The following is a 23,955-nucleotide window of genomic DNA, read 5'->3' as shown; positions in this document are numbered from 1 at the left end:
TTTTAAGAGAACACCTTGAGTTTGTTAATCAGAATTTCATGATCAACACAATCGAAGGCATTAGCAAAATCACAAAAAACTGAATCCGCTCTCATCTCCAAATTTGCTGCTATCCCCAATATTCTAGTACTTGTATGTATCTAACAAGAACTAGAATATAATAAAATTCAAATAAAAACTATCACTATGCGCAAAAATAGAGTCAGTATTCTAGAAGTCTGTAGAAAGAACGAGACAAATAGCGAAACAAGTGAAAAAACATCTCAAAAGAAGTCGATGACTTGAAAAACCGTCTCGAATATTTGAGAGGGATCCACTGATCTATTAGGAAAAGAAGTTGAATCCATACCAGGAGTGAAAATTCGCACAACAACGGGCCAGAACTTAGAGGTCAAAAGAGAAAACGAATGTTGAAATAGTCTTGGGTTTGCCATCGTTTCTACATGAGTGCTGATATCATAGACGAAGTAATCCTGGGAATTCATTTCATGAGAAAACACGAGTTCATACTTAACCTAGACAAAGGCATACTGAAGTACACTTCCATTTAGCCTAAGTTCACGCGAAACAACAGAGGTCAATGAAATGGTTATCGAGACTCAGCCACCGAACTCTGAATCCTGCATCCTAAAAGCAAGCTGTGTATTTATGAGGGTGATATGGTGTTATTTTTTGAGCCACAGCGCTAGAAGGGACTGTATTCAAAACTGTAATCAGCCTGGGAGAAACCATACCAGGTAAAAAGAAGTAAATCGAAAGTTGTCCATTGATTGTTCCAGATTGATTTAGTTCTTCACAAGTTTCATTCTTGCGACGGCACATTAATTTCTATGGAAGCTATTTAGTTTATGCGTAACGAATTACCGTGTTATGCCTCAAACTAAATTTCAATTAGGGCTTCCTAGAAATAAAATTATATACACTAATCTCCACAATACTTTCAAAAAGGTGGAAATTTCCTGAAGCAACGTATCTATCAAATTAGTTGAGGATTACTTCCTTGCACCTATTTGTGGCGGCATGACACAGCTCGCGGGTGCTATCTATGCCAGTCCAGTGTTTTATATTGCGTAGCCATGACATTTGTTTTCGGCCTATGCCTTTCCTTCGATCTTTCCTTGTTATGATCATCTGGGGTATTGTATATCATTCTCCTCTAAGAACCAACCTTCCGCACCTTGATCAAGTTGAAGAGCTCTCTCTCAGTCTCCGTTCTTCTTAGTACATCCTCGCTCTGTCTGTCCATGGTATACGCAATATTCTTCGGAGGATTCACATTTCGAAGGCTTATAGTTTATTGATGGACGATATATTTAATGTCCATGTTTCCATGTCGTACAGTAAAATTGACCACACATAACATTTGACCATTCTATACCGAGGGTCAAAGGATGCGTGTCTTGCGTGTTCAATGCGGCATTAATTTCCTGCTGAGGGTCCCATTTCTCATTTATAGTTATCCCTAGATAGTTGAACGTCTTCACTTGCTCGATAGGCGTGTTATCTATATGCAGTTGGACACTTAAAATTGTATTTCTACTTATTGCCATGCGCTTGGTTTTTGTTGCATTTATCGTCCGCATAGCGAATATTATTCAGTGGTTATCCATTAACTTTAACGCCATAATCAGAGCCCTCAAGAGCCTCAGTAAGTACATTCTCTACATAGAGATTGAACAGCATAGGAGACAAAACACACCCCTGACGTACCCCTTTTAAAACTTTGAAGTCTGTATCTGATTCAGTCTAGTCCTTGCTTTCTAGTTCCAGTAGAGATTTTGAATAATTCTTATATCTCTGCTGTCGACGTTGGCGCTTTGCAGAGTTTTTATCATAGTGTCATGCTTGACGGTATCAAACGCCTTCTTGTAGTCGATGAATGTGATGTAAATGTCTTTTCGTTGGTCAAAGCACGATATTTAGGCAGAAAACTGCTTCGCGTGTACCCAAACCGCTTTTGAAACCAAAATGGGTCACTCCATTTAGTTCTTCTAACTTTCCGAACATCCTTGTGTGAAGGATACGGAGAAATAGCTTGAGTATATGACTCATTAAACTAATCAGTTAATTATCTCTGCATTTTACCGCTTTCGATGTCTTAGGAATCATTATAAAAGTAGAGTAGAACCAATCGTTGAACGTCTTCGAAAAGGTTTACCAACATGTCAATGTTATCGTCTTCGAACAGTTTTATAGCCTCGGTGGGAATGTCATCTGGTCAAGTAGCTTCGCTACTTTTATGTCGTGTTCTACCTCACATCGAATAAAGGGAGGGCCGGATAAGTTTTCAGTGGGTATGCTTATCCTAGGATGCGTAACCTCTCCATGTCTTAACCAGTTCCTCCTGGGTATTTATAAAATCATTTTGGTCATTTTTTAGGCGGGTGGTTTTTGTGTAGTCAGAAGCTATCGTCCTTCGTTTGTAAGAGTTCTACTTGTTCGTAATGGTCCTTTATGCAGTTTTCCTTTGCTAATTATTTAATTTTTGTTCTTATCATTTCTAAACTTAAAGCCAAGTACTTAATTTGAGCGTGCATACGGTTGCTGAATTATTATGTTATGTTGGGAAGCGTCACCGGATCACGTTCATTGTTTTTCGGAGCTGATCGAGCTAGAAATAATCCGAAACTTCCATTCTGTATAATACTGAGTCTATAATCATTTGTACAAATTTTTTGGCTTATGCCACCGGCTCAACACTCTAAATAGTTGAGTCTTGAAGGTCATAGATTTCGGCTCAATGATTGAATCGATGGAAAGTTTTTTCTTATTCAATTTTAATGCAAATTGTACTCACATATCGGATAGAGCTAAAGTTTGATTAGTCACAAAAAATATTGTAGCCATGCGCACCAGCATCCAAGACTGCTGACCCATATTAGGACATCTGAAACAGAATAAATATATTCCTGAAATACGAATTCAATTGGAAATTTTAAAATATGAAAATCGTTCAACTACTTTTAAAAAGATCAAATTTTTTCGTTCTTCAGAAATAATACAAATTGATTTATTTCATCAAACTTACGGAATGTATATTTTCAAAACAATTCTATTCACCTAATAGTAATTGAATTTCCCGCTATAAGTGCAATCTATTGCAATTACAGCGTGGCAAATACGCAGAAATTTGTAGGAGTCGAAATAGTTATTTGTATGACAAGGATTGAAAGTAGTATTTCAGTCGCGGCGTACACAACATTTTTTATACGACGCATAAGAATGTTATGAATAAGAATTCTATTATATGTTCTCTAGTTAAAGTTTTTGATTTTTTTTGTAGTGTATCCTTTGTTTTGTTTCTTCAGAAAATTGATGAGTTTTGGATATTTGTTGATGTTTTATTGCGAGAGTACTTTTAATCATCGAGAATGTAGACCATAAAGTAGAACTTTTCCAGATTTTCTTTTCCATCATAATTCATTGTTATTCATTAATTTAGACAAAACAAAACGGATAAAACAAATAATTTCAGAAAATTAAAAATTTAAGGTTATGCAAAATCATCGAAGTGAAATTGTCAACTGTCAACACTGAAGTGTCTTGAGTTACATGTAAGGAAGTTCAAGTTGTCTACTTTAGAACGTCCCGGAAGTGTTTTGCAGTACGGAACTGTCACTTTAACTACATGGAACGCTCAAAACCCAACTTTCGATATGTAAATGAATACAGAATGAACAACTTTCAAATGGCGTCGTCTAAAAACGTTTTTTTCTTATTAATCGTATAAATTATATCCGATTCTCGGCTTCCGTTTCGAATATAGTAGATGGCAGTTTGAGGAAGGACACTTTGGAAGACATCTTTAGTGGTTGACAGCGGATATCGCATTCAGAGATACCTTTTAACAAAATTGGAAAACGTGAATACAAACGAAACGAAAATTGATACGATGAATCCATTATAAGAACAAGGAACGTCATAGAAATAAAAATTTTGTAACAATCATCTACAAAGGATTATAAATGATAAAATTTATAATTAAATCGAATAATTAAAATAGAGCACCAAAGATAGAGCCAAAATAATTTTTTTTCTAATGACAGAACAATGCTCCTGGTCTTACTATTAACCGACATTTCACATTTACCTCAATTTTCTAAGAACTTTACTATCCTAAGTATTCCCAATGATTTACTCAAGATATATAACTTTTCACACAAGTTCAAAAGGCTTCGTGTGTTTGAACCTGCGGAGTGAGTCTTGATTATCACCTTCAGCAATCTTTTTAATCTCGTCTCTGACTGTTTTTATATGGAGATCTTGGTGTAGATCTTGATTGTGGATATACCACGAAGCGTTAACAATCTTCCTTAGTATTCACTTTTGTACTCTTTGCAGTCAAGCATAATTACTTGTACAGCCCCATAGTGGTCTACCATGAGTCCATAGCAATTTGAGTATTTGCTTGTATACTAGCACGTTATTTTTAAAAGTAAGTTGTGAGTTTTTTTTTTCAGTTAGCAGTATTGTTTTTTAAATGTTAATTGTTTCCAGGTATAGTTCTATATATTTGTTAGTTCTCTTATATGGGATAAACTTATCGTTTAGTGTAACTGGGAGGTGAAGTTGATACCTGCAGGTTTTCCCTAATTGATTTTGATACGCCCTTTATTAGTCCAGGCATTTGGATTTGTCATTTGAATTATGAAGATTCTTGACAACCTCTCCAACAACTAGTTTTGCGGTGTCTGCAAATATAGCCATTTTCCGTAACAGGGATGTCATAATTATGTAAAAGGTACAGTTTTAGTCGCAAAATACTGCCTTGAGGAACCTCTACTTCAATAAGTCGAATATTCTTATTTAATGAACGGTCTTTCAGGTAGGAATCTATTATCTGAACATAATAAGCAGGTTGATATTTTAAAAATTTTAGTAAAAAGTTCATTATGATCAAGTAGTAAATATTACATCTATTCGAGGAATGAAGAGAAAATAAGAATAATCCCGAGCGTTGTAAAGAGATAGATAGAACAGCCAACAGAAATATGAAAGAGGCTAAAGAAAAATGGTCAAGAAAAAATGTCAAGAGATATTTACCTGTACTAACAGGAAAAGACAGGTTGGGAAATTGGTTGACGAAAACAACAAGATTATTATAGACAAAGAAGAGCAGTTTGAGATATGAAAAGCCTACATCAAAAATTTGTTCACAGATGATCGTCACGCAATGAATACTGTTGATCTGGATGGACCCGAGAAAATAAAAGCACTAGAGCAAACAAAGCATGGAAAAGCAACAGGATGCGAAGAAATACCTGTTGAATTTTTGAAAATTATCAATGAGAATAATCTGAATATCTAATCTGCTTAATAAGATCTCGATACCGGTCAAATTCCATCCGATTGGTTGAAATCTACTCCCTAAAAAAGTGCAACGAATATCACCTGATAAGCTTAATGAGACACACCCTGAAGTTATTCTGAAGAATTTTTCATTACAGAATAAGAACAAAATTAGAAGAGCTTTTGGTCATATACAGTTTGGATTTAGATGCGGCTATGGGACACGGGAACCCCTCTTTGCGATGCAGGTCTTGATTCAACAATGTCTAGATCAACAAAACGATGTTTATGCTTGCTTTATCTATTACGAGAAAGCATTTGAAACTATCAATCACGACACACTTCTAGAACTATTAATGAGAAAGCTCTTGATCAACCGCAACCTGAGCTGCTTCACGGTGTGGAGGAAGGGTGGACACTAAAAGTAGAACAATACAAAAATTAGAAGCTTTTGAAATGTGGCTGTATAGACGCATTTCAAGAATACCTTGGATTGAGTAACCAATATGGAGGTACCGAGAAGAATGGCTAAAGATTTAGAGTTTCTTGTAACAATTAAGAAAAGAAAAGCGTGCTACCTAGGCCATAAGGTTTGCTACAGCTTATCGTGGAAGGCAAGATAGCAGGTTTAGGTGGAAAGAGAAAATCCCGGCTGAAAAACCTATGCGAATGGTTCCAAATATAATTCATGTGGAGCAAAATGATCAAGTATGGTTTTGAATAATTGGTTATTCCTAGTTTGGGTACCATTATCACTTTTTCTGTTCTTCACTATATCGGTACGTAATGAAGCCTGAATACTTCATTTAAGAGGTTGGTGAATTCCTTAACTGTTGAGTTATATTTCCTGTTATAAGGTCGTATCCGGGAAACGGAAGGAAATGTTAGTGACAAAATAAGTTTATGTGAACTTCCCTTTTTTTAGATAATTTTTTTTTCGGTCTATTTAATTTCGTTATTGTGTATCGATCACTGCTTTATAAATATTATAGTGCGCTAACGCCTCCTGTCCTTTCGACCCCGCGAGGTAGCTTTAAATAATTGTCCTTGACATCGAACGGGTCGACTGTCTTTTTCAATGTAGAATATTTGAATATTTATTTAGTTATAACAGGCAATACATAATAGTTCAAAAAACTAAGGAAAACACGCGTTAATAGGAAAACAAATTAGAAAGTACAATGAAAATCTACTTCTAGGATAGATAGAAACCTGAAAAATATTTGTTGTTTGTTTGGTAAAAAAATACACATTTTTCACGATTTAGCCTCAATTTTATACAAATATGCTTTGGAAGATGATACATCCAATAAATTTGTTTTTATGTCTGACTCTCATAGAGGGCGCTAGTTATACAGTTCGTACCAAGTAGTATTGAACATAACTTTTGCAATACTAGATTTATTAGGCAAAATTTCAAGTGAACTTGAACATCATCTAATTTTAGAACAAAAAAGGTACTTTTGATAAAACTCGATACTATATACAGTTTTCGGAATATTTTGATTGAAAATTATGAAGTAATAACCGATGCTGGTATAAAGTATTAATTAAACTAAAAATTACAAGAAAAATTCAATTAGAGTAGGTGTTCAGAATGTTTTCAAGAATACACAAGTTTATCCTATCTTCTAAAGAGTCCATTAACCTTCTAAACGATTTGGAGTCAGCTATGAGGTCATTAAGTGACTTTGAATTCTGTCTTCTGATTCTTGAGGTGAATTTACCTCTTCACCATAAACTTTTTCTCTAAGATACGACCAAATTATATAATCCAAGGGATTAAAATCGCAGGAGGCCAATGAATCGGAGTTTCTGCAACCTCTACCAATCCATCAATTCGGAAAATGGTTACTAAACCGATTGCTTAATAAATCTAGGTATATATTATCATTTAAATTTCCAGGTAGAATGTGATAACCTATCAATTTGTTATCTAAAGCTGCTGCCCAAACATTAAAATTAAATAAATGTTAATAATGTTTGACAAAAAATCCACTCCAACCAGTAGATCCTCTGCCATGAGCTCTTGGACTTGTCTTTAATGATAAGCTGTTGCTCTTTAAGTATCCTCCACGTAATTTAAGAAGACGTTTTTGTTTGTCTTGCCACATTCCTTAAGCTTACTGCTTCGATCAACTAAATTTAAAATCATATTTTCTTCTTCTATTAATGGTTCTTGGCCTACAAAAATTTATTTTTCGAGGTCTCACATTCCCAGTTTCTCAACAACGTCCATACTTTCCGACCTGTCACCCTAGCTGAGTGATGTTCAACTTTTTCCTCAGCTTGAACAGTTGTTTGATAAGGAGAATTCGCGCTTGTGCTGGAGTTCGCGCTGGAGGATGACCAAACACGCATACACAGCAGAAATAACACAATTTAACCACAAATAGAAACAATATTAACAAATTAAATTTGAAACAAATGGAACGGAGACTAGATTTTTCTTCTACCATGCAAATGAAATATCTGAATATGGAAAATATTTTTTGTTTATAAGAAATAAACGTTCTTGTTGGCCCAAATACGGTTAGCTGATCTTCAACGGCAAAATCGAAAAGTTGCTTTCCAAAATATTCTTATTGTTAAGATCAATAAACTTTGGCATGCGTTTAAACCAATTTTTGAAGCATTTCTTTCTATTGATTGAGGTACCTCCAAAACATGTGATTTGGATGCATCAACTCGTACTTTTTCAGATGTAGAAAAACGTTGACTTCACAAGGACTGTACGGCTGATAACCCACCAATTCAATGTTTTGATTGTTCCAAAAGGTTTTTGATTTTTACCATTTTTGACCAAGACGAATGTTTAAAGAATCTGTAAAAAATTCTAAGTACGTTCACCATTTAAAATGTCAAATTTTTTGATAGTAAAGTCAGATTTAATATATGCATATCAGTGTTGCCATATCTCAAACTTTGGGTAGCAACTCTCGATAATAGTTTCTAACGCGAACTCTAGCTCGAACGTGAGCGTCAGTACGGGTGCGAACGTGAGATTTATAAATCAAATTTGTCTGGGAACAGCGATGTGTTGGTGAATAGCAGTTATTATATACATGTTCTTCACATTATCTAACGTACTATTACCCAAATTATAGGGCATATTTTAATCAAATTTCGTGTTTTCCTTTATTTATCAATTTTCACCTCTTTTGATAAAAAAAACTGTAATTTCAAGTCACCAAGACGCAGTTAGTAACAGTGTTTAATTTAGTTTCAGAATCAATACTGGTGGAAAAGACTTTTCATAAATAGGAATAAATTAGTTCAGTTTATTAGTGAATATTATTTTGATTCTATCCTACAAATCGGCTAATATGAAATAGAATTAATTTCATTGAGAGAGAGGGAAATAAATTTCCATTTAATCATTATAAAACACGCTAGTTCAAGGAAAAATGTAAATATGTAATTTATGGACGTCTAAGGAGACTTTGGTGCCTGGCTAGGATTGAATGAAGAATATTTCGTTATTACTTCAATTCAATTTCAAGATGCTTTCTTATGGTAAAAATAATTTTTTCCCATTATCGTTTATCAATAGTCAAGGTGGGTCAAGGTGAGTTTAATAATAAATCCGATTGGAAATTATTTCGCATGTATTTCATGGGAATACAAAAAAGATCTATAACACCACTATGTTCTGGGCTATATACCAAAAAAGTCCGAGCTTACAACGACAGAACAAGTAACCACTTTTGTATACGAAGCTTTTGATGCATAATATCTACTGGCAAAAATGATTTTACTGTTTGGGATCTATAGCGCAGATGTTTCAATAAATAAAGCGGTTTCAATAATCTGACTACTGTTTTCGTTCGATGCTAAGACTATATATGACAATCTATGCTAGTTTATGTTCTCTTAAATACTAATTCTATTGTATACAAAAGTTATAATTAATATAAAAGGATACGTAATTTGGATAATCGAACTTCAAGTGTCCAAGGGACATTTGGAACTGCTTAAGTAAGACGTTGAGAACGGTTAGTCTACAACAGATCTTGAGGTTATCCGAGACGATACGTTAGAGAATAAAATGAGAGACTTATTGTATAACTTAATTTATGGTTGACAGAACTTAATTGGCTTCCATCAGGAAAGTTCAACCAATGAAGAATGTACATTCGAGCTCTGTGCACTCTAATTTAAATATGCAGATCTACGTCCAAATATATGAAGTACTGAAAATTAGACCAGACATGGGTTAAAACGTTCTTCGGCAACTATGTTTGTGGAAAGCGGCGCTAATTTGCTTACACTGAAAAACCTTCGAAGATGAAGCTCTTCAAATGAAGAATATAAGAATCCATCAAACAGAAACATAGGAGTATCACAGTATTATTTGTATACCAAGGAATGAAAGTGCTTGCGAGACAAGCCAAGCAAGACGAGCAACAGACGAGGCATACACAACATTTTTTAGACGACGCATAAGATCTAAAACTTTTTCAATTACGTTGACACAACATTACTTTTTGCAAATAATTAATAAATTGATATTGACATTGCAGCTATCATTATGTACATTATATTGATCAATAAATTAAATGTTTATAATTCTCTATTATTTATTTTCTTTCGCTAGTATAATTTGGCTTTGAACATTTGTTGATGTGAACATCTTGTTTTATTTCAAGGGAAGTTTTAATCAATGTAGACCATGAAGTAGAACAGATTTTAGATTTTTCTGAAAAATAAGCGAGCACTACGTTTTCCGTTGGATTTTTCGCCCTTTTCTTGTGACACCACTTGATAAAGAGCTCGTACTGTTTTTCGAGATTTATCCGACAACGAATTAAGAACGGCCGCATTGCTTTCTTCGGTAAGATCAGGGGGCGTGGATTCCAGTAACTTTTCATCGCTGATGAGCGTCCCGAAACTGTTTTGCAGTACGGAACTGTCACTTTCACTACATGGAACACTCAAAACGAACAACTTTCAGATGGCATTGTTAAAAAAAAATTGTTTAACCCTCCTCACTTGCACTGCGTTATTCCATCAGTAAAATAAAAATCTGCGAACCGCCTTATTCGACATCTTTAGTTCTAAAGAATGAAATACAAATAATTGTAAGTATTAATACCTACTAATTATGTTGTTTCTTGTTGTTTAGAAAATTTTTAAACATAAATAAGTGTTTTTGCTTCTAATTAATTCCAATTTAATTTTTTTATTTAGCGCACTGAAAAAATATCAGACAGCAGGAAAAATATTCCGTGTCCTGTTCTGAAACTGCCACCTTTACAAACTGATTCGAAAATCAGTGTCATTGGATATTGTGAGAAAGGTTGTTGGCCTTAAATAGGATCATCTCCTTCCTTATCGACCGATGTACTCTACGGTGATTATTAGTTTTATGTGAAGTATGAATCGTTTCTTGTAAACTCACTTTTTCATAAACACTACGATGTTTACAAGAAATTTAAAATTATACACAATTAACAATATAGAACAACTAAGACTGAACTCATACTGAATTTTACAATTTTGGTTTGGTTAATTTATATTAAAAATATTGATATGGTTCTTCTAATATCAATTGCCGATTATAAAAACTGGTTCGAAACCATTGCCGTCAATTTTATTTGATCTACATTAGGCGTAAATACCTCATTTTATATGTTTATTATTTTTAAAAATACTTTAAAAAATATGTAGATCTAATGCGAGATAGTATTTGTTAAAAAGCGAATCGAATTATTATAAATTGGACTGCATTACACGCCATTATTTGGACAGATGCACTTAATTCTAGTCCAACCTGGAAAAAAATTATTATACCTCGATAACTTGCCGTAATTGAATATTAAATTATAAAACGTGAATAGACGAGTAAAATGTATCTGCCTGTAATGGAGTTTGGTTTAAACAGGGTACCAGACGTGGACTGAGCCTTTTTTGTACCCCACAGCTTCAGCCAATAACTCAAATAGCTCTTTTTTAACTATCATGGATGTCATTTATTAACACTAATATACAATGCGGTTTATATATATGGAATGAATTCAATTTTAACATTTTTATGTACTATGTAAAAAAATCTGATAAAGGTCGATGTTTATTTGGTAATTGACAGTATCAAAATATCATCCCCCTCAAGCACACTCCCTGAATTATAAGCACCCCCTCCAAAATATTAAATAAAAAACGGATCGTGTGATACCTTGATTTAAAGGGATTTTAGTTCCTTCGCTAAGGAGTATCTAGCTTAGGACGCCTAGCCGAATTTGCTACAGATTCAGGGCTGCCTTAATCCGGCACTGCTACGAAGTAATCATTCGTCACACATTTTAACTTTTTCTTCTCTTCTATCTTAAGTAGTAGTAGATTCGCTTCTCAAAGGACGATATGATGTAACCCTCTTAACTCTTAAAGCTGCAGGGAAAATTCTCATTAACTTCTCTTTTCAAGACACACTTTCCTTGAAATACTTCCATGTGGTAGATGTGGAGAATGTCTTTTTAACGATCTTTGACATAGAACAGAGTATAAAAAGACCTAGAAAACTGTGAACTTAAAAATCGATGAACGGATGCGCTTCAACATGTGAAAATTTCTTGATATAAAAAAGTTGAACGAAATTCGAGAGTAGATATTGTTGTAATAATAAGAGATAATGTCGTTTTTATAGTAAACTAAACTTTGTGTCTCAGTTGATAGCAGAGATGTTAAATTGAGTCTAGAAATTAATGGCATCCCCATAAATCACTTGGAGGAAGGAAAGGAAAAACCTCGAAGTAAGACCTACGAGAGAACGGAGTGGTTGGCTTCATCAGATATCGATAGAGTCATTAACTCATCTAGCAGAAATCAGGAAACTCAACTTATACTTAGTAAGAAGAATAATAAAAGTTAAGAGTTTTATCATGCAGTGTATTCGTATGTGAACTGATTTTTGGTTGTAATATCTTAAAAAATTTGATGTATAATCAAGTATGAATAAATAATTTTTTTAATTTACTGTTAGTAGTTTACTGTTAGTATTGGATACTAAAAAGAGTCAATTCCTCTTCTTTCTTAATTTACAGAGTGATTTGCGAAATTGGTTATAAATTTTATTTATTAAAATTTCACTTTCATTACTATCGACTGGAAAGTCCTGGACCGGCTTTGGAAAAATCGATTTAGAGATACATATCGAATATTTCACTTTGTATATTATTATTTTTTCTAATTCAATAAGTGATTTTCAAACTTCATATGCGACAAAGTTGTCACACTTTTTTATAAATTTAATTGAACGATTAATAATATTTAATTGATTAATAGTTTAAGCAAATTTTATAAATTTCAAGTTTAATTAATTGAAATAATTACCTACACATAATTTTATATGTATAGTACAGTGCTTTTCAGATAAAAGTATCCACCTTTAATAACTTTTGTAATACTGGTATTTAGAAAAAATCCAAAAACACGTCAATTTATGTTGGAAGGGGCAAGCATTATGGCTTATTTAAACTTACTGGAAAAGCCACCTCCCCACCCCTAGCAGCATACCCTTTATTTTTTTAAATTACTTTTCATATTTTTTATGTAAAATTTGGATACTCCTCTTTGAGCTGATTTCAAAAATGTATAATACTTGTAGGTTAAAGTGGTTAGTTTATGAGATAAACAATTTTTTTTTAAGAGCACAAATTTTACTTATTATTTACTTTCACCTTATTTGCCTGTACTAAAATGAGGTTGTACAACAGTTCAAACTCTTTTTAACTGTGCTATTTATTCTACTTAAAAAATCCAAACAACAAAAAACTCTACTTTTTATTAAAGTTTGACATTGTCAACTAGAATTTGTAGTCACTATTGATAGTGTAATTTGATACATTATTTATTTTGTTTCTCTGAAATGGTTTACTCTTTGCAAGAAAGAATTGAAATTGTAGGTTTATACTACCAAAATAATAATTGTGCAAGAGCTGTTGCTAGAATATTTAACGAATTACATGACGGAAGACATGCAACTCATAAGTATGTAATTCAACTGATGGAGAAATTTACCACAACAGGGTCTGTTTGCAATAAAGTGCATAAGCGAGAGGGACTCGTAAATAACGAAGCAATCCAAGTGGCAATTTTAGGGCAAGTCAGCTTAGAGGCTCAACAACCCCAATCGTTGTCAACAATAAGTAGAGCGATCGGTGTTTCATCTTCTACAGTTTTCCGAGTTCTACATAAATTCAAGTACCACCCATACAAAGTTAAGTTGGTGCACGAGTTGAATAAAGATGATTTTGATTGTCGTCTAGAATTTTGCGAATCAATGACGCAAATTATCAATAACAATCCACAATTGTTAAACAATATTTGCTTTTCTGATGAATGCTCATGGTCATTAAATGGTAATTAGTAAGTAGGCATAATTGTAGATATTGGGCTGAAAGTGATCCACATATTATGCGTGAATTCCATACACAACATCCCCAAAAGTTAAACATTTGGTGTGGTATCCTAGGTGACCACATTGTCGGACCTTTTTTCATCAACGGAAATTTAAATGGTGAATCATATCTTGAGTTACCCACGTATTACAACAATAATAGAAAATGATGAAAACCTTTCCGAAGATTTACTGGTATTTCAACAAGACGGAGCTCCCCCACACTATGCTATGCCTGTCCGACAATTTTTAAACGAAACATTCCCCGCTCGTTGGATAGGTAGAAGGGGGCAGATGATGGAGTGGCCACCTAGGTCACCGGATTTAACACCGCTAGACTTCTTTTTATGGGGGTATTTAAAAACAAAAGTTTATGCTACCCAACCAGAATCTCTGGATGATTTACGAGAGAGGATAGAAAATGAATGTCGACAATTAAATCCAGCCGTATTAAGCAATGTCAGAGAGGCATTTCAAAATAGATTATACCATTGTATGGAAGTGAATGGTACTCATTTTGAACACTTATTGTAACTTCATAATAAATAGCACAGTTAAAAAGATTAAAGAGTTTGAACTGTTGTACAACCCATTTTAGTACAGGCAAATAAGGTGAAAGTAAATAATAAGTAAAATTTGTGCTCTTAAAAGAAAAATTGTTTATCTCATAAACTAACCACTTTAACCTACAAGTATTATACATTTTTGAAATCAGCTCAAAGAGGAGTATCCAAATTTTACATAAAAAATATGAAAAGTAATTTAAAAAAATAAAGGGGATGCTGCTAGGGGTGAGAGGGTGGCTTTTCCAGTAAGTTTAAATAAGCCTTTATGCTTGCCCCTTCCAACATAAATTGACGTGTTTTTGGATTTTTTCTAAATACCAGTATTACAAAAGTTATTAAAGGTGGATACTTTTATCTGAAAAGCCCAGTATATCAATTCAACTGTATCTTTACTGTCTCTTTGTATTATCTCTAAGGGCCGAATCAATTGTTTTTCAGTTTTTCAATTTTTAGAGAAAAATCGCATTGGGGCATTATTTTCGATAAATAATAAATTCAATTGATTGAAAAGTTCAACCTCATGTATGTGTAAATGTGTGCCGATTGTAATTAAAGATTAAAAATTGAAATAAAGATAATGTATTATTATCTGACCTAAAATTTCATCAACTGTACCAAATAGACACAACGAGCAACTCAAAAAAGGTTTAAAGTTGAAATTTTGTAGATGGATTAGAAATCATCGACCAATTAGTAGGTCATCACTTTTTGATCGTCCTTTAGAGGTTATCAACTCGAATTTTGTTAAAATTAAGATTAGCGTTGAGTATTCGTTCTTTGGTTCTATAATTGTAATGGTAGAGCTGTTGCTGTGGAATATCACAGATTTCCTGATTGTCGAAATACTAGTCGTCCAACATTTGGATCAGTTTTTAATTATTTGCGAGGAAATGGCACTTTTCCTGGTGGAAAAACACACCTACATGTAGATGGAGCGCAGGAAAATGACATTATTAAGCCTGTTACTATGAACTCTACAATAAGCACTAAACAATTGAGTCAAGAACGCAAATCTACTCAATCAAAAATACTCAAATCATATTCACGTGGTTCACTAACTACATCGTGGAGATGAAATCGAAGGTTGGAATTTTGTATATGGATTAACAATCATCGACCAATTAGTAGGTTATGATCGTCCTTTAGAGGTTGTCAAGGCGAGCTTTGTTATCCAAGGGATCTATGTTTACCATGATGAGGCATCCCCTTGCTTTTTATTGGCAGTGAAACAACATCCAAATAATGTTTATTGCAACAGGCGGATAGGACCTATGACCTTCAATATTTCCTGATTTCAATCCCGTTGATTATCATATTTAGGACGATAGAGTTTACACGAAGAATATTGATAGTATAAGTAGAAGCTGCTGGGTTCAATTTCGGGAATCTACTTTGAATTATTGAAGTATTTTTTCAAATAATTCGATGTAGTTCATCATTTTAGTTGAAATACTCGAAATCTATTAAGACTGAAGGTAGATTGAAAAAGTTTGGTTTGCTAGAAATGTGATTTCGATTATCATATGGGAATGCTTCAAACTTTAAGAAATCTGTTTTCCTTCAAGTATTCGTTAATAAATTTAAACTCACAAAATAAAAGAAATGAGTTGGATACGTGACTCTATAAAAAAGTTAGTAGCTTTTTTCTTCTAGTCCAACTATATATTACTGTTCGTTCCTGGTCCGAACTCGGTCTGATGAAATATTATTAAATGTAAATTATGTGTGCTCTGGTCCAAAAATCTACAAATGCCGACAGTACCATGGAAAATGTTTTCTTGTAATTAAAATATAAAGATCCATCAATGGATGCATTATTTATTATATGTTTTCCATCTAGAGGTCCTAAGCAAATCATTAAATTTGGAAAATTCCGCAAAATAAAAATGGTATCATGAATTTTTTAACAGTTAACTTAGGTTTATTGAATTTTCGTGATTTTCCAATCTAGAATCATACTTTAAAAAGAGAAGGTGGAATAATTCCATAGGTATAGAATATGTATGTATGATATATTTTCATATATCGTTTATTAAAGGTATAATATACAGTGTGTGCCATTAAAAAAGGAGATTTTGTTATTTACAAAATTCGTACAATAAAAAAAGACACCCAGTATGATTCTAGGCTCGAAAATCACGAAAATTCAATGAACCTAAGTTTTGTGTCTGGAAATTTATTTTGCAAATGATGCCAGTTAGCTCCAGTTTTATTTTACGGAATTTTCCAAATATTACAATTTTTCAATAAAAGTTCAAATGACCTTAAATATTTCCTAAGCCGTGTGGAAATCAAATTGGTTAGTTTCTTGAAAGTTCCCTTTGTTTTTGGCACTAAATCAAAAAACGCACTGAAATATAGAGTGTTCAATTTAAAATTCCAAAGTTGATATCGATATTGAAGAATTAGGACACCCTGTATGATCCAAGCTACTATCAAATAAATTAGGTCGTGATACATAAATGTATTGTATCATTCTTTTTTCTATCTTATACAGGACCTGAGAAAGAGTAAATTTCATGTCTAACAATAGCTGAGATATAGAGTAGTCTCAATCAAAATGGGACACAGTGTACAATGATTTTTTTTCGTGGGAATATCGCTTCACGTAATTTCATGTTTTTCTAACTATTTTCTTAGTGACTTTCCTTGAAATTATTTTAAACCTACTCCAATTCATTTGGATGCACCCACATTCTTTTTCATGTTGATAATACCATCTTCTTGATCAAGAATAAAAGATATAACAGCTAATTCTTGTATAGAAAAGTTCAATGACATTCTCCGGCTACGAATATTATAAAATATTAAATACTCTAAGGTTTTATTTTAGATAGTTTTTAAATATGATTGGATTTCACCAGACTTACATCGGACCGCCAACGAACCTTATAGTGTGAATCCGGCCTAAGAGGTGTTAAAATGATCCAACCCTCTCATAAATGAAAATTATGAAACTAAATTTGATGAGCTTCATACACACCATACATTTGCATTTTATTTAATTCACCCCATTTCGTTGACTAATTTAATACATTTCTCTCGTGATCCTGGTCAACTAAGGAAAATAACGTTTTATAATCTGGCATAACTAGGTCAGTAACCATTTGAAAATATATCACTGACTATTATCGAACAAGTTGAGCCACGCCTTGATTTATTTAGGGTTGTCGTGGAAAGGTTTTGATGGTTTAAAGAAAAAAGAAAACTAAAGAATCAAAAACTTTTACAACTTCCAAGATTTCATTGACCGGATTTGTGATGAATAAAAGAGAATATAACCTTCAAATATTCTCATTAATATTTGATCAAACGAGATATGCGATTCATATTTTTTTTCTGAGAAGATGCGGATTCCAAGTAACAGATTCCACCAGGAGAGTTGATGGTTATATGAGACTCTCGTAGCCTACCCACTAAATCACCATCTTCTTCTAACCTAACTAACCAGGAATTGTTTTAATATTACTTCTGGATGATGGGTCTGTCCTTATATGATTCCATTCGTTACATTTCTATTATGATATGGTCATACCAGGCAACCGTCTACATTCCATCGCCTAAGAATTCTCTCTGTATAGGTAGTCAGTTGTCAATATTTTACCTTTTGCAGTATCACCTGGACGATATTATCAGGATTTATGTTGCCGACAGTCTCCTCTACCTCATCTGTTAAACCACTCCAGTGGTTACACACGAAGAACGTGTGTTCGGTATCGTTTTCACAATACGTACACTCAGGTACTTCTTCATTTTCGTAAGATACCGTTGGAAATAGCCGTAAGCCGTCAAAAGCTGAGTAATGTAAAAGTTCACCTTTCCAAACTTCCTTTTATTAGTCGTCTCGTCCATTCCGCTGATTTCTCTTCTATCCATCGTTGTTGCCACGTCCGTATTGTTCTAGTGCGTTCAATAGTTCCGCATCCTGTCGTGTTATATCTGAGCTGCTTCTTTATATCTTCATACGCTCGAAAGCTAGCAGGTCCACGGGAATCTTACCCGCCACCAAGAGGACAGCTTGTTTAGAGACAATCTGATAGGAGCTGGCGATTCTTATTTCAACTTGTCTGTTTACCATCGTCATCGCTTTGCTGTATTTCTTCATTCTCATGACGTCTGACTAGACCTTCGCCTCATACAGAAGAATTAAATAAGTTCTCGCCATCAGCAGCCTTCGATTCTTCGGCTGTAATCCAGTAATATTTACCATTAAGCGGCTCAAAAATGCTGTTCTTTCGGTCGCTTTTTAAGCTGTCTTTCCCATGTGGGGCTTGAAAGTCATCTTCTTATCTAGGCTCACTCCCAAATACTTTATTTCGCAAATAGACTCTATTTCGTTTGTCCGATCTCGATAGGAAGTCTTGTCTGTATCCGTTTCCTTGTGAGAAACAGTTTTTTCCGTAGCAAATTGAAGACCGTGATCTGTCATTCATCTCCCTATTGTCTGGTTCAAGTTAAGTTGCCCTAATTCTGCTTATTGTTCGATAATCACAACTATGACATTATCGGCGTAAATAACGACAAGCACGCCAAGAGGAAATTCCACTCTAAGCAGACTATCATATAGACTGTTCCATAGGTCCAAAAATAGAGCGATCTCTGCGGTAATTTGTCTAATCACCTGTCGTCTCGTAGATTATTCGCCTGTTTCTCAGACAATCTCCCACCACTTGGGTCAAGTAATCTGGGATCCAGAAGCGGTCTTAAGTGCCTCTAGGATGTCCACTTACCTGACCGAGTTGAAGGCATTCTTCATGTCTTGTATTGCTAGCACCACAATCGCACCGCATGGCAGTATGTGCCCAGTTCCAAAAAGGAGTCGATCACCTTCTGGAGGCTCCGGTTGTTGATCGGCTCTGAAACCGAATTGCAGGTCGGAAAGGTCGCCTCCTGTTGTCTCGGTTTAAGTAGATGTTCGAATAATTTACCGGTTATTATTTTCACTACTTTTACCATTTCTATGGAAGCCCTGCAATTTTTTTATTCTTGTTGATAATATTACTACATCATCAACTTTATAGAGAACATCGTGACGTAAATCCTATCGTAATTATTCCGTTCATTTGTAATTTATAAAGTCTAAAAATTGGTTAACTATAATAATGAAATGGACTAATACCGCACGTTAAAGGACTGGTAGTCTAGCACCGATACCTATGGTCCAACCTGGATCTTTCGGTTCCCAGCCAGTAACGTGCAATCCACAGTTTCAGAGTCATAATTAACAACAACCACAAACCTGTCCTATATTACCATACCAACCTATTAACCTACAATTCAAGAACCACCCCACACCCCATTTAATGTTAATAACGATTGGCAAATAGTTAAAGGTCCAGAAAAAGAAAATAAAAGATCACGAAGACAAACCAAAATGAATTAATACTGGCTTAGTAATACCACCACAAGTCATAGATTCAGCATACTGAAACCCGGGGAAAAGCCAAAAGAATTGAAATCGTATCGCCCAGTCAGCTTGCTACCATTTCTTTCAAAATTATTCGAAAAATCTTCGAAATCTTATCCTAGACCACTAGTTCGGTTTTAGATCTGCCCATGGCACTATTGAACATGTATATAAAGTAGTGAAAAAGATATCTTCAGCTCTGGAAAGTAAATCCTACCTCTAAGTGGAATTCCTGGACACTAGCCAAGCGTTCTATAGAGTTTGATATGAAGCCCTTATATATAAGGTTAAAAAACGGTTACCATGTTGCTTTTTACCTATTCTAAAACCCTATTTATTGCACGACATTATTTAGTTTTTCCAAGAAACATATCCATCAGGTTGTTTAAGTCTGGTCTAAATCAAATCACGTCTATTATATAAATATCTGAAGAGAAACAAGTTGAAGAAATATACCACGAGAGTTTCTGGTAAAGGGATTGAGAGGAATACAAGACATAAGCTGACATTATCGCGTGACTTGGAGTAGCAATTGTTGCAATAATTTTTTGTATAAACATATCAACTCGTCTAATTCAAAGTCTAGTTGCTTATCTGATTGGAAGGAAGATACTAAAGGCAGACATTGACAACTTTTATTAATGTCTAGACGCTTATTGGAGTGTATTGACTTAAGATGTCTTATAAATCTCTATCAGGTTATCGTATTACCCAGAAATCATGGTCAATAATTTATTACACTCCCAATATCACTGAGTTATATATATTTATACAAATTGATTTGAGAAATGACTCACTTTTTGGTAGAAGGATTTGTCCTAAGAACGGGCGAAGTCAGTCTATGTGACAGCCTCGTTTCAGGATATTAACATATTTTTTTGTCCTTTCCATAAGCAATATACGCGATACCATGGAACCTGAAAAGAAGATGATAATTATAATAATTAGCTATTACAATCATATTCTGGATTTGTTCCATTTCATCGAAAATTGTTTAGAAACGTTCATGCTAATGCGAAGTTCGAAATTGGTGTATCAATTAAAAGTGGACGATTCATCGGAGAGTTTTGAAGATGCCTCCATCTTATTTAGAGAATGGTTCAGCTTATTATTCGATAATGTTATTTGTCAATAAAAAAAATTCCTCATTCCGTATAAATAGATGAATATTTCGAATAAAGATGATTTAAAGTTGGACAAAAATGAAATTTATTTAGTTAATTGAGTCACTTAGGTAGCCGTTGTATTCATTCTTGTATTTTGCACCTGTAACAGGAATCGGCAGCCTGTAGCTCGCGAATCACGTGCAGTTTCTAGTGATAATTGGTATTAACAAAACATCTCATGAGTCTACTGGTTGCTTTAAAGCCATTGTAAATGACTTTGTGTAGCATCAATAATTTCCGTTAATGAAATATGAACTGAACTTATCCATCTCTTTAATAGTTTATTATGCCCTTATTGAGTTGCATCTCCGATATGATATGCCCTTCCCTTCTAGGGTACGTCTGGTGCGACTCAATTTGAGCTTTAAACTACAAAAGAGACCTGTTAGATATTTACTTGGACTAAATAGGGTTCACCACAGGGACTCCTTTAAGAGATTAAAAATTCTGACTCTTCCTTCCTTATTAATCTTTAAATCCACTTGCCTAATTCGTAAGCACGCTTCTCCACTTAGGAAAGTGGAGCACGACCTTTCTATATACCTATCTACTCCACGCTTAGAATTGGTTAAGGGCTCAATATTTTACAATGCAAAAAATGCACAATCACTTGCCAATTGAAATCAATCTTTATTCAGTTATTTTTATGTTTCTTTCCCAGTTTTTACAAGCTTTTGTCTACAAATGATAATAATAAAGCATAAGCTCTTCCTCTATGTTGCTGTATCTTTTTTGCTATGATTCATAAGATATATAATACTTAGTTTCAGTTTTTGTTTGTTTTTAATGCCCTAATTGAACCTCTTGGTTCACCCTTCAAGGATGCCCTTAGATAGGTCAGTTGAATTGACGCCATATTGTAATTGCACCATCGAAAGACGACAAACTAATGGTTGACAATTCAACACAGTTACCTGCTGGTCTGTGAGGGAAACATACTTCCTTTTTTAATCAACACAACTGTCAGTACTTCCTCTTCCAACATTATCCGGCATTTATTTATCAAAGTTACTCATAATTTGTTTGGCTAGTTTCCTCCATACCTTCATAATCCCCTATGTATATATAGATTTGGGGTTTCGTATACACTGCAATCCAAACAATCTACTGAGTCCCTCTTTCTTGGTGCGATATTGGAGAATCCAGGGTTCACAGCTGATCCATTAATCCCACTCCTTTTAAAGAGTTTCCCAGGTGTAGTGCTCTGGTGTGTTTCACATTTCAAGAGAATATGGATAGAGGTTTCGTCTTCTGAGCAACCAAATCTGCGCACCGTTCATCATCCCCTAACATTTTAATTTGAACTTCGAGAAATAAATCAAGTAACGCTCCAATTTTTGTTATTAATCTTTGTGTAAAGTTAGTGATGTAAATTTCGAAGGAAAGTTATTGAAAAACTTGCTTCTTGAAGTTGCTAGAATTCTCAATTCCTCTTCGGCCATTGTAATTTAGTGAAATCATAGGAATTCTATGGTTTTGCTGATTTCCAATTTTCGGTTCTCGTCTCCATATTTTTACTGTTTTACTGATTGCCATTGGCTAACAATTATCCGTTATTTCAAATAAAGTAGGTGACCCAAATAAGGCCATGGCACTAATAAGGCTAAAAGCTTTTATTTATATAAGTACTCACACTAGGCAGATGAGCGCAGCACCTGTCAGTGGATTATCGGTGATGATGATGTCCTTGTGGTTTAAAGTTGGTTTTTGAAACAAACTGTATCAAATTCTATTGGTAAACAGGGGTGCCAGCAGCTGGCCTTATTAGGGAAGTTGTTTAATACATGTTTCAACCTTTTTAGTAGTTCTATAAATATAAATAATTTAGAAATATAAGCCTTAGTATGTTGCATTGAGCGAATGGAGCAGGCTTTGAATGTTATTGGAAACGGAATATCCGTCAACCAGGCTTCAAGGAATTTTCGGATACCAAGGAGGACCTTACGAAATTTTATTATCTGATCAAGAAACTGAACTTTGCTCAAGAATCTTTCTGTTGGCTGATGTTGGAATGCTTATTACAAGATAATTCTAAGAAATGTGTTTTCTTACAGAGAAACAAAAAGCTGAACGTAAGTGGTTTAGACTTTTTCTGAGTCGCCATCCAGATGTGGCTACACGTAAAACACGAAATTTGAATCCGTCAAGAGCAAGTAAACTTAATAAAGTGATTGTCACTGATTTCTTTAACAAATTGAAGTCATGGGGGAATTGGATGTTGCTGGTAAGCCTCGGAATATTTACAATATCGATAAAAAGGCTGCCGTTTTACAACGCACCACCAACAGGAAGTTTTTACCAAAAAATGAACCAAGAGAATGCATATAGTAGTACCTGAGCACGCTGAAAACGTGTCATGTACCAATGCTAGCGATCAGTACATACCACCGATGATATAATTTAAGCTTCAAAGGCTGAAACCAGAATGGGAAAAAATCTTCCTCCTGGAACCAAGGTCGTTATGATACCCAAAGGAAGTATGACACACGATGTTTTTGTGCCATGTAGGTAAAAATGCTATATTAATTTTTGAAGGTGTCAAATTTCATTTGGATGCGAACATTGTAAAAAGTACGATATTACTTTGTTTTGTTTGCCAAGTAACACAACTCCTAAGCTACAGCCTATTGACAAGTCGGTTTTCAAATCTTTTGAATCTTTTTGGGACGACGAGGTTCTTCGTTATTATATATAAACAATCCTGAACGCTCGATAAGACGTACAGTATTTGGTAAAATATTTTCTGAAGTATGAGCTAAGGCAATGACACCTGGAAATATTATGTCAGGGTTCAAAACTACGGGAATATATCCTTAGTAATTCCAGAGTGTGCTTTTGCTCAACCACTTCCTCAAATCAGAAGAAAAAGTGAACAAAGTTCTTCTGCAGAACCGATTACTCAATCTTCAGCTAAGAGGATCAAAACGTTCTTCCAAAGACCAAGATGTTTGCTCTGAAAGCAATGACTCTTCAGATTACTCGGTTCATAACATAAGCTTATCAGACGACGAATGGAACCTTTGAAGACGTCAAATCTAAGCTAAATACGTCCTTTACAGAGATGTTTTTTAAATTCACGAGCCCAAAAGCTGGTAGTTAACTTGTTTGACGCTCATTCTGATAAAAACAAAG

General features: G+C 34.3%; 1 protein-coding gene across 12 annotated transcripts in view; it reads right to left on the bottom strand.

Annotated features, from left to right (window-relative positions):
- The window catches only part of LOC130446395 (glutamate-gated chloride channel), a 135,245-nt gene that overhangs the window by 97,105 nt on the left and 14,185 nt on the right, over positions 1–23,955 (bottom strand). For 10 of the 12 annotated variants that reach the window (XR_008910142.1, XM_056782630.1, XM_056782633.1 and 7 more), the window contains exons 2-3: positions 20,455–20,574; positions 2,798–2,887 (exon numbers count right to left, since the gene is read on the bottom strand). Coding sequence is in view for 11 of the 12 variants with exons in the window: in XM_056782630.1 (XP_056638608.1) it covers positions 2,798–2,877 (80 nt within the window). In the remaining variant the exon portion in view is untranslated. The remainder of the gene's footprint in view (positions 1–2,797; positions 2,888–20,454; positions 20,575–23,955) is intronic. The other 2 variants (XM_056782631.1, XM_056782634.1) reach the window with 1 other exon arrangement.

This window comes from Diorhabda sublineata, chromosome 7, assembly GCF_026230105.1.
Source record: "Diorhabda sublineata isolate icDioSubl1.1 chromosome 7, icDioSubl1.1, whole genome shotgun sequence".
NCBI lineage: Eukaryota > Metazoa > Arthropoda > Insecta > Coleoptera > Chrysomelidae > Diorhabda > Diorhabda sublineata.
This window is presented reverse-complemented; position numbering and strand designations above follow the sequence as displayed.